The 14860-nt window shown below is 36.5% G+C and overlaps 1 protein-coding gene across 2 annotated transcripts in view; it reads left to right on the top strand.

Annotated features, from left to right (window-relative positions):
- Nucleotides 1-638: 638 nt before the first annotated feature.
- The window catches only part of LOC5577723 (eukaryotic initiation factor 4A), a 34673-nt gene continuing 20451 nt past the window's right edge, over nucleotides 639-14860 (top strand). For both annotated transcript variants that reach the window (XR_002500447.1, XM_001656626.2), the window contains exons 1-2: nucleotides 639-777; nucleotides 12051-12282. Coding sequence is in view for 1 of the 2 variants with exons in the window: in XM_001656626.2 (XP_001656676.1) it covers nucleotides 12051-12282 (232 nt within the window). In the remaining variant the exon portion in view is untranslated. The remainder of the gene's footprint in view (nucleotides 778-12050; nucleotides 12283-14860) is intronic.

The following is a 14860-nucleotide window of genomic DNA, read 5'->3' as shown; positions in this document are numbered from 1 at the left end:
ATTGAACGAAATTTAGTACCGTTTCGTTGAAGATTTATATCGTATGCTTGATAAAGGAAGTTACTTATGAAGTTTTATGGATCGATGAAGATACATAAATAAACGTAACAAAATTATCAATAAAGTAAAAACGACAGAAATCTATATTATTGGATAAAGATATTTAAAGTAGCGCATAGGATGGTTGACCGGGTGCAATATTTGATATATTTTTTAGTGTACACGCAAAAAAATTGTGCGGTAAAAACTACCATTTTAGGGGGTTAACTTAAGCGCTCGCACCGGCAATTTTCAGCAGACCAGAAATACGCTTGATATTACCATGTCTGTAGTCGGAATCAGATTGTTGTAAATTATTTCTGTCAAATGTACCAGTAATGCGATGGGGTGTACCGTAAACATAGTAAATTGATCTGAATTTCCATGGTAGTTTCAAGAATGGGTGTAGTCAGCTAAAATAGGTATTTCTACCACAGAATTTTTTCCCGTGTATATTTTGTGATCACCGTTTTATACCAGTTTACCTCGGCACAGCCCTACGAAGCAACGTCTTCATGTTGGTATTACCGGCTGTCAACCCGCGCTGCGCTCAATCCCGAAAGTGATCTAAACCCCATCCCCTTCTCGTTGTCTTCGTTCGTTTCCCACCCCCTCGGGCCCATAAACCGTACGTCGAAACTTCTTGCTGCAAAACTGACAATATGGCGACCTTTCGCTTGGTTTACAAAAATCAAATTCAGCACGTGTGTAAAGGTGCCAAACTACAATCGTGAAAATGTACGTGAAAATTCGACGTAAATCGGTGATAAAGTGCAGCAAAAGCGAGTTTAACAGAGCGCCGATCGTGTGGTGGTGAAGTTCCGGCACGAATTGGTGAATTTGCGTGAAAAAATGGTGTTAAAAATCGGTGCATCGGTGGTAACAATTTTTCTGTTCCCGAGTCGGGAGCAGCTCTCGCGACATCTTTTTCTTCTTCGTGTTCTGACACAGCGGTCCGGTTTTTGATGTGCGGACAAAAGCAGCGCACTTACGATTTTTGTGTCAAAAAGTGCTGAAAATGCATGTTTTCTTGAATGAAACCTGTTCGTTTCAACGGTTTTTAATTGATTGGACGATTGCCTCGCCATCCGGCGCTATTTACATGCAGTTGTAGTTGAGTAAATGATTGAAGATTCTTCGAATCGTGAGTCACTGTTATTCAACTGGAGCTCAATCAAATGGAGTACAAAAATAGGTTATGTGAATCTGGCCAGCTATTTCTGCTAGAAAATAGAAGAATTTTGTGGATATCCGGTGTTTTACCGTTATTACCACTCCAAAACATGCCCCAACGGAGTCATTCTTGTCGGTCGAGGTCGTTTAATTTCTAATGCTATAAGTGCCATTATACAGGGCTGGTAGCGAAGTCTCTTACTGTAAAACCAAAATGGTATCTAGTCAAGTGTTTTGCTCCTTCTTGCAGTGAATCCTAGTGAAATCCAGAGAAATCATCAAGACTAATTATTCTCCATGAATTACTTCTCAGATTTCTGGAAGAAACACTAGGAATTTTTTATGGCTGGTAGCAAGTATCATTTTTTAAATTTTACTTAAATTATTACTTAAATTACACTAGCGCATGTGCATTACGGTGTAACGAGTAGCGAATCAGGGCATGCATGTAACCCATTGTTCTAAAACGGTGCCAAGTACTTGTGATGTGTCAATAAATCTTTTTGATCCTAAAATTCTGTGATCACAGATGCCTGTAGACTAGAACAGGAAAAAATCGTAATTACAGATAAATCTCTGTATTACATACATTAAGGCGCAAGAGGAAATGGCACACAAGTCAGAACTGAAAAAGCAGCTTTTTTCTTTTAAAATAACAAATTGATGAAAATCAAAACACACAGCCTTTTTATTTGGCAAATAAAAGAGCTGTGTGTTTATATTTTCTTCTATTTGTCATTTTGTTTTGCATTATTGAGTAATTTTGTTAGTTTCGACTTCAATATGTATTTTCCTCAAAGTTTCCTTGACTTGATAAAAAGTGTAAACTAACAAGTTATCGTAAGAATAAATAAACAAATTACAAATTTAAAAAGAGAAAACTGCTTTTTCAGTTTTGACTTTTGCACCATTTTTACTTGGGCCTTAAGTAATACGAGCATTAATACTTGCAATGTCACGATGTTTAAAATAAAATATCCTTAGTGAAAAGTCTGGTCGAATTCTCTGATAAATCTTTGGTTGATCAGTTTTCTTGGTTCCTGTGAGTTTTAAACCGGTACTTAAAACTTTGGTCAGTCTAATGCTGAGAAAATGGTCACAACTTCAAGTAAAAATTTAGTTTAAAAATCAAATTCATCGTTCACTACAAAGAAGCACTGGATGAAGCTAGTGCATGGACTGTTTTGACCGTAACTGGAGAGCACACTGGGAGAATATGTATTTCACGCATAAGATTATCTGTTTGTTTCATTTTCGAGTATTATGGGTGAAACTAGAAAATTTTCGTCTGTCAATTCGTACTTCGCACCATGACTAACTTTTCGTTATTTGGTAAATAGATAGCTAACGATTGGGATCCTTGCAACATTTCTAGAAGGAATCCTGGTAAGGTTGTTTGTGAGATGCTTGTTAGATTTACATTTAGATTCATAGCAAATTTTCAATGAGAATCTTTGCTGGAATTCCAAAGTAAATCGAACCGATAATTGACCAGTTTCTTGAAAGGTCTTTCTGAAAAATCACTGGTTATTAGTAGATTCCTAATAAGGTCTTTGGTGGAATTTAGAAAAGACCCTTTCTGATTTTACTTGAGATTCTCAGTAGATTCGTAGAGGTTGGGAAAAAGTTTAGCCAAAAAAGTATATTGATAAATTTCTAGGAAGATCTACTGGGCGGATTCATTAAGAACTCCTTTAGTCGAATTTCTGAGGTTATTAAAGGTACTGATTGTTGGTGAAGCCTTGTATGGATGAACGGTTCGATTAGTACTTGATATATGATCCGATGAGGCCCCTGACGAGATTATGTATTGATTTCTGCATATTTACAACTGATTCTTTCAATCATTCCCAACAGATTTCTTGTACAATTATTCATGAATCTTTGATCAAGATCTTTGATGGATAAAGAAATAGCAAAATCCTTAAGGTATTCTTGGTCAGATATTTGATAAATTCTTACCGAGATTCCTGGCCAAATCTTTGATAGCTTCCTTCACTCAAAGGTATAAAACTATAACTATAAGTAGAAAATTAATAGGTTATCGTCAAAAACAAACATACAAATACAAATATTGCTTGAAATATACAATTTTGGATTCATGTGAAATTTTTTTGTCAGTTTCATTGAAGAAAAATATAATGTTTTTGGAGATATCATTTATGTTAAAAAGATCTCCTTTATCCAACATGAGTTTCATCAGATCAAGAATTTCTGCAGGAACCAGCCAAGGGGCCCAGATAGCCGTAGCGGTAAACGCGCAGCTATTCAGCAAGACCAAGCTGAGGGTCGTGGGTTCGAATCCCACCGGTCGAGGATCTTTCCGGGTTGGAAATTTTCTCGACTTCCCAGGGCATAGAGTATCTTCGTATCTGCCACACGATATACGCATGCAAAAATGGTCATTGACATAGTAAGCTCTCAGTTAATAACTGTGGAAGTGCTCATAAGAACACTAAGCTGAGAAGCAGGCTCTGTCCCAGTGGTTACGTAACGCCAGAAAGAAGAAAGAAGAAGCCATGGGTTATGTAGGGTAACCAATATATTTTGGACCCCCTGGGCCATTTTCCTGCAAATTTCCCAGTTTAAATCGAAATACCAACTCAATTCGCATGCTATTTAGAAAGCTAGGACTATTCCGCACTTGCATCAACCGTTTGTACATTAATGTGTTTATTTTATCTGAAATTAATTTAATTTAGTCGGTTCATCTATGCAACACGTTACACACAGAAATTTAAGCCGTCAGAATTTTTTCAAATGTAAACGAAAACTTTTTTCAAATTTCCGAACTAAAAGCGTACAATTTCTTCGATTTTCCATTGTCAATCGATTGATTAGACTATGGGCAAGCATATTATACAACCAGTGTCGTGTAATATGTCACCACAGACAAACAGACGTCACACTCTCATCGCTGTTCATCGACCAACTTTTTAACGATTGATTCGAATATCTTGTAGGTGGTCAATCGACCATCGCAGCGCTCGCGTCGTTTTTGTTCGTGTTTGACGTTTACACATTACCGCCACCTGTTGGTCCATCGGCCAACTACAGTGTTTTTAGCATTGGGCGTACTTGTTTTCGCGACTATGATTTTGATCGCGATTTGTTCTAAGTGTTACGTCTGTTTCTCTGTGATGTCACCAAACGATAAAAATGTCGGTGTCCAAATTAATGAAAAACAGTGCATAACAATTCATTTTTTTTGACGTCTTCTGGATCCTACATGACCGTATGGGCATTTTTATCTTGTAGAGGAAGCTTTTCTCTACGTTTTGGCATGTTCTTTGACTTGGTTACGCTGTGCAATTAATTAATTTGGGACAAGAAACTAACATCATCTCCTTAGGGGGTCCAAAATACGACCGTTACCCTATAACGCATAATTCCGAAGACATTTTTATATAGCAACAGGTTGGCTATTGAACTTTGCCTTTTCGTGGAAAATTAGTCTCAATTAAGATACACAGATGCGTTCGTAATAAACATTATGAACTGTAGGGGGTGAACGATTGTTAAGATATTTCAACAAACAGTTTAAATCTTTTTGTCCAAAACTTTTTTTGACATTCGAACCCGTCGAGAAATTCTACGATGATTTTCTCAGTAATTTTCTCAGTTCTTTCATTTCCAGAAATGGCGCTATTCGATAGTTTTTTCACGATAAATTTTTCAAGTAAATTGTGCATAAATTCTTAAAAAGTTCATATAGGATTTTAGACCAGAAACATTATTCCTGTAATTCCTCCAATTATTTCTAAATAAATTTCTCCATAAATCCCGCCCGAGATTTTTCAGCGATTACTCCAGGAAACCCTGCAGGATTTTATCCAGAGTTTCGTTTGATGATTTTTCCAACTATCATTTAAATGTTTTGCAGAAACACCCTCGAAGATCAGAAGTTTATTTAAAGGATCCTTGCAGGAGTTCTCTCCTGCATGAATTTATCATTAATATTGATTATGATTCCCTTAGAAAAAATCTCCTGGACTTGATATTCCCAGGTGAAATTCCTGGAAGAATTCAGGATAAATTCTTAGGTGATTTTATTTGGAATCTTTCTGAAAGATCTGTTGAACAATTTCTGAAGGATGTTTAGTAGTATTTTATGAAGGAATCTTAAAAAAAATGCTTGGTATCTTAATGAAATTTCAATCAAGGTATTCAAAGAAATCCCTGGAATAATTGCAGGAGTAAGTTTTAAAGGAATTCTTAGAGAAACAATGGTGCTCTTGAAGAAGTTCTAAACGAAAGTCTTGGAGGAAATCCTAGGATGAATTCCGAGATGGCTGAGGACTTCATTGAGAAATTTCTGATGAATTTTTAGAAGAATACCGGTAAAAATCTTTAAAAAAATATCTGTAGTTATTTATAGAGGTATCCTTGCAAATGTTTCGATTGAATTCTTGAAGATATCCTGAACGAAAATCTTGCGGGATTTCCTTGAATGAAAGCAAATAGGGAGCAGAACCACTCCATTATTCACTTTTATTGACCGAATTGTCTGAAACCTTGCAATAACAAGCGCATCAGCACGACGCATATTGTGGCCAAATGAAAGCTCTTCAAAAAATCCCACTGCCGAAGTGAATCAAAAGTGAAAAGAATAGGATCCGGCTCCCTACCAGAATTATTTATTTATTTTATTTATTTATTTAACTGAGAGATGTATAGTCGAATTTTCTGATCAATCGTTATTTAAACTTAAACTATTTCTTAATACAGTCGAAGCGCGTTATAACGACATCGCAAGGGACCGTCGCAATAGAGAAAGGTCGTTATAGAGAATAGTTATAACATCGAAATGTGTTTCATGGGACCGAAAAATGTCGCTATAGAGAGCTTTTGTCGTTAAGTCAATCAGTTGCTACCAGCCCTGTCATAGCTGAATTTCATCACACTTTCATGAACATTAATCAGCAAGTGTGCTTGCCCGGTTCCATTGGCTATTCTACCACACATGCTTGAAATACTTCGTATCTGACTCAACCCGATCGGGAAGACGTGTGATTCCTTCAGCAAGTACCGTTTTTCATGTCTGCTGGAAGAAACTGTAAGTGAAGAAGAAATCGCAACCAAACGGACTGACAGAGAAAAGAAGAGGAAGATGTAAATGCTGTAAACCGAAACCGGGGGGAAAATAGTTGAAAATGAATGTTGAGATAACATAGCAGCCCGGTGATTTCGGTCCTCTCGTCGGCATGGCACATCTGATTGCATTGGGGTGGATTCTTTAACTAGAGCTGTTCGTCGAGCGTGTGTTTGTGATGAGTGAGAGAGGGAAATCAGCAAGCCATGCTCCAAGCGATCACCGCTACTTGTTAAAATTCTGAAGTGTTGTCAGTTTCCTTGACCTAAAAACAAAATTACAAATAGTTAAAATTTGGAATATGATTTACTAAATTATTGTGTTACCTAACTGTTGAGTATATTTTAGACCCGCTCAATAAATAGCTTTTTGAGTTCTATCTTTTCAATATCATTGTTTTTATTTTTAAAAGTATTTTGTTAGTTTTGAATACATTAGATAACTGGATATGGAAGGGATTATCGAGTTTGGGAGTATAGAGTTATAGAACGTAAACCTAGTGCAACTGTGATCCAAGGGATCATAGAGTTAGTCTTGAAATCCAACTTATACTATGGATCTCTGATTCGATATCAAGATACAGAATATATGGATACTAACACTAAATAAAAGTTGAATAATCTTCTAAATTGTTATGCACATAAATCTAGTTTCAGATATTTGAGGCTCGTAATAAGAAATAATCAACATGTTCGTTAAATATTTTCAGAAATAAATTTTGTTACGGTTCTTTTTTTTGGCGTTACGTCCCATCTGTGCCTGCATTCAGCCACAGTTATAAACTCAGAGGTTTCATTGACCCACAGCTTGGGCGACCAACTTTATTATGATTATAAAGCCTGATTCGCTGTTGGAACAGTAATTTATTGGCCTATCTCGATCAAGACATCGCAGTACGCAGTTGAAAAGAAATGTCAGTTGAAACGAACAGAGTTGGGAATAGTAATAGAAGTAGGCTTGAGTTTTTGCGGAAATTACGTGACTCTTCTAATACAGTAGTTCAAAATTGTGAATCTCATCAAGTAGCCTATGTTGGGTACATGAATTTTTTAAATCAGTATTGTCATTGGAGGCTCTAAATGCGGGAAATGTCGGGGGAAATAGAACATTTTTAGTTTTGGGTTGCCCTTAGCAACGTGTGTTTTGCAATTTTCAAGGATTTTGTCTACAGCAGCGATGGGCGTGAGTCTCACTGGCTTCGCTGACTGTGATTGGCTTTGCTTGGCTACTGTAGAGTGAATTTCAGAATTTTTCCCAACACTGGTCCCTTGAATCAATAAATTTTCTCGTTTGAAACGAGAATCGCTGTAGAAAATTTATTGATTTAAGGGACCATGAAAACCAACTTTTACTATTTTACTATAGTTCTCTAACTCGATATTGAAACTGTATAAGAAAAATCTCAAACTGCCAACTCTGCCCCGACCGGAACGATTGTAGTGGGAAAGACGTTCTCCTGCGGTGGTTGTGTTACCGATTTCATTGACTGGATGAAATTTACACATCCCGAGAGGCTAGGGTAGAGCAAAACCAGTTCACGAGGAGAAGAAAACATAAATGTAGAGAGTCGGTCGCGTGCACGGAAGATTTCGAGCGAGAGCGAATCTCACCATCAGCCGTTTCCGACGTAGAGGACCCAGTGCGGTTTTAGACTGATGCAATATCAGTAAATGTTTTGTGTTGTAGAGTTAGTTTCAAATCGCATAAATCACATTGACTGGCTTATCGATTCTACAGGATTCTACAAGATTAGAGTGGGAATAATTGGGTGACATCATGATACACGAACCACCAAAAATATGGAATCTCTTTACCGAGTATTCCAACATCTGTTTTGGATAGTGCTATACCCAAAAAGTTTAGAATCATTTGTATGAATTTGCTGTTGATGTAATTCTCAACTTCCCCAGGGGCATATCCAGATTTATTATCTCTAATGTCTCTTTTATTATTATTTCTTTTAGATTTATTATCTATAATGTCTTTTTTTAACCGAAATGTAAAGTCAACTATTTTCCTCCTCTTTGCAGTGAATTTTGATTCGAAATACCTAATCAAAAGTTTCCACAAAGATTTTTTCACCAATTTGAGTTTTAAAAGATTTTTTGCAATAGTTACTGTAGTCTATTGGCGTTCTTTCAAACAAATTCCCAAGGGTATATTATAGAATTTTTCAAGCAATTCGTTAAAGGAACCCCTACAATTCTTTGTCTAGTCTCTTTTATATGAATTCTCGAAAACTTATTCATACAGACTCAAGTCAAAAAAAGTATACAAACTTACTTTATCGATCCTACGGGTTAAGCAGGCGGAATTCTACACGTACCGCTCTGTACCAACTCAACTATTCACTTTTAGAACGTTTAATTTCCGGATTTACAAAACGACGAAAGTAAGATTTTCAACTTTCGCAACCTAACCACTACTTTCGCCGCCCCGCTGTATGGAGAGACAAAATGACTTAACAACGAATCAAAACAAAACACTACTTGAGTCGATTTTACACTGGTAGAAAAACGTCGCAAGTAACTGAATAAAACGATAATAAATCTTCGAGCTTCATAAATTTTAAGTTTACAAAAAAAAAATGGGTAGGGAATTACGTGTATACCTAGTGTTAATATATAATGTGTGCATACGATGGTTTTCTTCAAGTCGAGTCTAGTACACGACACTGAAGACGGCCTTACAGTTGAGGTCGAAATACGCGTATCTGTCAAAGGATACAAACTCTAGTGGAATTAAATGGTAAAGTACTAAATTCGGTTTTTTCATCTACTAAATAAAACGGCTTATCATTTTGTCATAAAATTCTTGTGTGAAATAATAGGAACTCCATAGTTTTTAAACGCGAGCTCATTGTATGCAAAATTTAAGAAATGTACACGTCTAAAAAATGTTAAAAAGGTGATTTATTTTAAAACAGTTTTAGAAGACAGGTTGTGATTCTTTCGAATTAATTTTATCAAAACCGTATGAAAGTTACTTACGTCGATTTGAAAAAGTAATCGAGAATTCCTTCGTAAAATCTCGCGGAACATTACTAAAGGACCTATGTACAAATGAGAGATTCTCTCCTCTCTCGTTCTCTTTCGATTATAACAGTGGAATACTAAAGATTTTGGGAAGTTTTTCACTATAGATCGAAAGTCAATTTCCTTGACTAGCGTTTCATACAAAAAACGCAACAGAAGAGGTTAATGTGACTCAGTTATTAATGAAAGAGAAAGTAAACAAAGAGAGCCTCTCAATGTTAGATAGGTCCTTTAGTAATGTTCCGCGAGAAATCATCTACGGTTTATCACAGGAATTAATCCAAAACATTTCCAGGGATTATCCCTGGAATTCTATTAGAAAGTCTTTCAGGAATTCGTCAATAAATTCGACCTTCTTCATTAAGTTCCCCCAGAAATCCATGAATCATTCCTGTAATTCTTCCAAACGAGTATTCTTTGAAGTAAAATCTCTATGGATCATTTGAGATTTCATATCAGCAAATACTGCAGTAATTATTCCATCCATTCATACACAAGTTTCTCCAGAGATTCAGTTCCATGTTTTCCAAGGAATACCTCCAGAAAATCCCGCAGGATACTAGCCAGAGATTCAATTGAATATTCACCCCTATTCTTATATTAGCCCACTTGATTTTGCTGGCGTAAACGGAAATGCAAAACAGTTTTAGATCGAAAGAGCATTCAAACATAAACAAGAATACGGGTGAATGTTTCTATAATTATTTCAGCAATTCATCTAGAAACAACTTTATGGCTTCTTCTGAAATTAGAGTTTTTCAGAGATCATCGCAAGAGATCATCATAAATATCTACCGAAGATTCGTCAGAGGGTACAATAGGATTGGTTTTAGGAATACTTGTTTTTTTTTCAAGAATTTATCAAACAATGTCTTGGAACAATGTCCTTGACGATTCCCTGGAGACATTGTTCGACAACTTCTTTTGGAAATTTCTCAAACAACTTCTGCTGGACAGAAGACATTATAAAAAGATACTGAAAATATTCACTGTGATGTCTGGAGTGATTTCTGGGGTTATCCGTAAAAAAGCCAGATTGAATTGAATTCCATGTTAAATTAATTTCATAGGAGCATCTCCCAAGAAGATCCCTAAAGAATCAATAAATAAATTAGTTGCATTAGTTTCTGAGGATGCAATGTTGAAAAACGCATGCAGTAATGAGGGCTGTAAAAAAATGCAAATATACAAAAAAATGTCTGGCTGGGTTTTATGAAAAAAATCTTGTCAAAACCTCTGATCTCCCTATCCGGTTCGAATATTTTTTTTTGTTTTCTTAACTCCTGTATGGTCTCTTTTTTTAAGCATAAGGTCTTTGAAGTTCCTTTTAAAAAGCACTCAGTCGCCACCAGCCCTGATTTTGATGGATTTTTTATGAAAAACAAAGTGAATATTCTATACAGTGGGATTCCGTTTTCGGCATGCTTCATTTTTGGCATGCTCCGTTTTTGGCAAACCAGTCGTCCTATAAATTTCCGTAGGTTTATAACATATATCGAGCTCAACTGCTAAAACACAACTAAAGCTCATTTCGAATAAAAATGATAAGCAGCAAATGTGCTTATTGTAAGAATTAACTAGCCACATTTATGCCCTTTTGACTGCAGTTAATTATTTCTTATAAGACGCTTTACTTTGTCAGAAAGATAAACCATAGGAGCCATTCTCAACTTACCGATTATTTTTTGTTACAATTTTTTATTAGATTTTTAGTGTTCATTAAATCACAAAACTCATACAGTTATGTAATATCCATTTATTTTTACAAAGACGTAAAGAATACAGTAATCCATTACATAATTTTTTTGTATGAATAAAGGTCACTTATGCGATTATTGATTTCAGATGGCCCACAAACAGTGTACATTAAACTTATAAAAAAATCATTGAAGACATTTAAGCGATTGAAAGTATGTAGAATGAACATCACAATAAACAATACGGGGCAATAGATCCATAGCATAGTCCAATCCTAAAGAAATCTGCTTCGAAGTGAACCGTTCCGAAGTTTGGATGTCATATGGTTCCATAAGGATGCTGTAATAACATTCTATAAATAAAATAAAATAAATAATTGAAAAATAAAATTTAAAAAAATAGGTTCCGATTTTGGCACGGTTCCGTTTTTGGCAACTGAAAATTTCGATTTTGTTGCCAAAAACGGAATCCCAATGTATAAGGAATCCTTATAGAAAATTAGGAAAATTTCATTGTTCCTTTTTGCAGTCATGAGGTCAAGTTCAAATCAAGTCAAGTTTCTATTTCTATTTTTTTTGTGTCTGTGTGTATTCTTCTATTTATAAATTTCAATATTTGCACCAAATTCGATCTCTAGTTCATATACGTTGACTGTTTGAATTATTTCTCAAGTTTAGTTAGTTCACACATCGATCAAAACGTTCACTTTCATGTCTTTTGAACCAGTCTAACGTGCACTGTACAGTCACCAGGCTCTCTACATACAGATACAATACAGTTGAGAAGAGGATTGCAAACAATACCGAGCAACACACCAACCAGCACGCAGTTCAAGACTGAGACTCTTTAAACTCGCTTCATGCTGCCTTTACCAACTCACCGACTGTGATTAATCGCCATTTCGTATTACACCACGCAAAATAGTCGAAAAAAGTGACTTATAACATTAGTGCTGTTCTTAATTGTAACCGATATATTGTTTCTTCCTTTTGGCACAATCCGGCGATCCGCAGATGGGCGATAACAGACAGGAGCAGACTTACGATGGACCCGCTGGTATGCAACCGGACGGAGTCATCGAGTCCAACTGGAACGAGACCGTCGACAACTTCGACGATATGCACCTGAAGGAGCAGCTGCTCCGTGGCATCTACGCCTACGGTTTCGAGAAGCCGTCTGCTATCCAACAGCGCGCTATTATGCCGTGCATCAAGGGTCACGATGTGATTGCCCAGGCTCAATCTGGTAAGTGAAATCTTCTCCTAACGCTTTAAGACTTGCAAAGTAACGGAAGGTGATTCACCATGACTGAAGGAAGCATCCACACAGCTCAGTCGTCGGCAAATGTCAATATAGAGAAGTTCCCCATCCTCCCCTCCGTAACTGCGACTTTTCAGAACATGCTCCGGTACACTAGGTGGATCAGTGGTTCCCAATATTTTTGAAGCGGCGACCCGCTTCGAAATTTTACTAACGTTCTACTGTGGTTTTACCTCGGACACCCTAAATTTATTTATTTATTTATATCTACATCTTCGGCTCATGCCGCACAGATGGATATGTTTCAAACTAATAACATGTTACAATCCACATTTAACAAAAACAACAGCTAAGTGTAAATTACAGTTAACATACAGATTCAAGCAAAACATTCATGAAGCATTTCAATAATAATCTAAGTCAAATGTAGCGATTCACTATTCAATGGTCTTCATGGCGTATGAGCGAAGTTCCTGAACTCTCGGCACCTAACACCAACAGGCCAATTTGATCTTTTCAAAGCAGCGTTGCGAAACTTTGCATCGATGGCAACTTTGAAGGAAACGTAGTTCATTGTTAAGGTATCCTTCCAAGCAGGGACTAAGCATTTGAACGATCGAACGTTTCTGGCTCCTGTGGACTCTCAAACCATTTCCTCGATTTCGTTATCTGTTACATCAAGCGCAATATTTGAAACGAACACTTCGACATCTTCATCCGTGTGTTCATTAGCATGATCGGCTTCATTAATTTTGGTTGACGACAAAGGACAGGAGGGTTCAACATGATGAGGTTCCTGAGGATGTTTTGAAGGATATGTTGAACATTGAGTAATTAGTTTACTAATGCGTTCAACATCCGACTTCAAACAGTTGACTTCCTTTTGCGTTGCATAAGTACTATTTTGCTCCAATGCATTACGGAATCGTCCTTTCTCTATCAGATCTCTGCAACCGTCACACATCCAAAATATGTTAGAGTGTAAGCAAGCACATCCTTCATCGTAGGGTAACGGTCGTATTTTGGACCCCCTAAGGAAGTAATTTTAGTTTTTTGCATCAATTTATTAATTGCACAGAGTAACCAAGTCAAACATCATACCAAAATATAAAGAAAAACTTCCTCTAGGAGATAAAAATGCCCATACGATAATGTAGGATCCAAAAAACGTCAAAAATAATTGAATTGTGAAGCACTGTTTTTCATTATGTTGGACACGCCAATACATTTTGGACCCTCAAAGTATATATTTTGGACCCCCGGCATTTTTTATCGTTTGGCGACAAAGTCCAACAAACTGTATGTATAATATGCTTGCCCATAGTCTAATCAATCGATTGACAATGGAAAACCGAAGAAATTCTAGGCTTTTAGTTCAGAAATTTAGAAAAAGTTTTTGTTTACATTTGAAAAATTTCTGACGGCTTCAATTTCTGTGTGTAACGTGTTGTAACGGTTGCATAAATGAACCGATTAGATTAATTTAATTTCAGATAAAATAAACACATTTTCTATGTACAAACCGTTGATGCAAGTGCGGAATAGTCCTATCTTTCAGTTGTCGGGGCCCACATAGCCGTAGCGGTAAACGCGCAGCTATTCAGCATGACCATGCTGAGGGTCGTGGGTTCGAATCCCGCTGGTCGAGGAAAGTATAAAGGAAATTTTCTCGATTCCCAGGGCATAGAGTATCTTCGTACCTGCCACACGATTATACACATGCAAAAATGGTCAATCGGCAAAGAAAGCTCTCAGTTAATAACTGTGGAAGTGCTCATAAAAGAACACTAATCTGAGAAGCAGGCTTTGTCCCAGTTGGGACGTAACACCAGATAGAAGAAGCCACAAAAACAATAACGAAGAAATACAACGAACAACGAAATTTCACGACGAAACTTTGCAGTAAACGATGCGAAGCGCACATTTAATATTTTTGTTCTTGTAAAAAAGGGAATCTTCCACAGAATTCTCCTCCGCTTCTGGTGATTCTTACAAAGTTATGGTTAATATGGCGCAAGTTCATTTTTGCAACGCTTTAGGTTTAAATCTTCAGTATCCTATTTGAGTAAATCGTGGTGTGCTAACACGAGTTTCAATATCCTGTGATGAATAATGGGACATTTCTCGCTGAACATTACTAAAGGACCTATGTACAAATGAGAGATTCTCTCCTCTCTCGTTCTCTTTCGATTATAACAGTGGAATACTAAAGTTTTTGGGAAGTTTTTCACTATAGATCGAAAGGTAATTTCCTTGACTAGCGTCCCATACAAAAAACGCAACATAAAAGGTTAATGTTACTCAGTTATTCATTAAAGAGAAAGTAAACAAAGAGAGCCTCTCAATGTTAGATAGGTCCTTTAGAAAAGTTTCGCGAGATTTATCTTCTATTTTCAATAACCCCTTTTTGATACGGGTGAAAATTTCACAAAATTTTCGTGCTAATTGAATACGTTACGAATACGTTCGAACATTAAATCTCAACCCTTTGTTCGTGACATTCTTACCGAGAAATCATTTATAAATTTTATTTATTTTTGTAATGAATGCATTTAAGCATATT

This window comes from Aedes aegypti, chromosome 2 (assembly GCF_002204515.2).
Source record: "Aedes aegypti strain LVP_AGWG chromosome 2, AaegL5.0 Primary Assembly, whole genome shotgun sequence".
Taxonomy (NCBI): domain Eukaryota; kingdom Metazoa; phylum Arthropoda; class Insecta; order Diptera; family Culicidae; genus Aedes; species Aedes aegypti.
The sequence above is the reverse complement of the archived record's forward strand: the minus strand, read 5'-3'. Positions and strand labels throughout refer to the sequence as shown.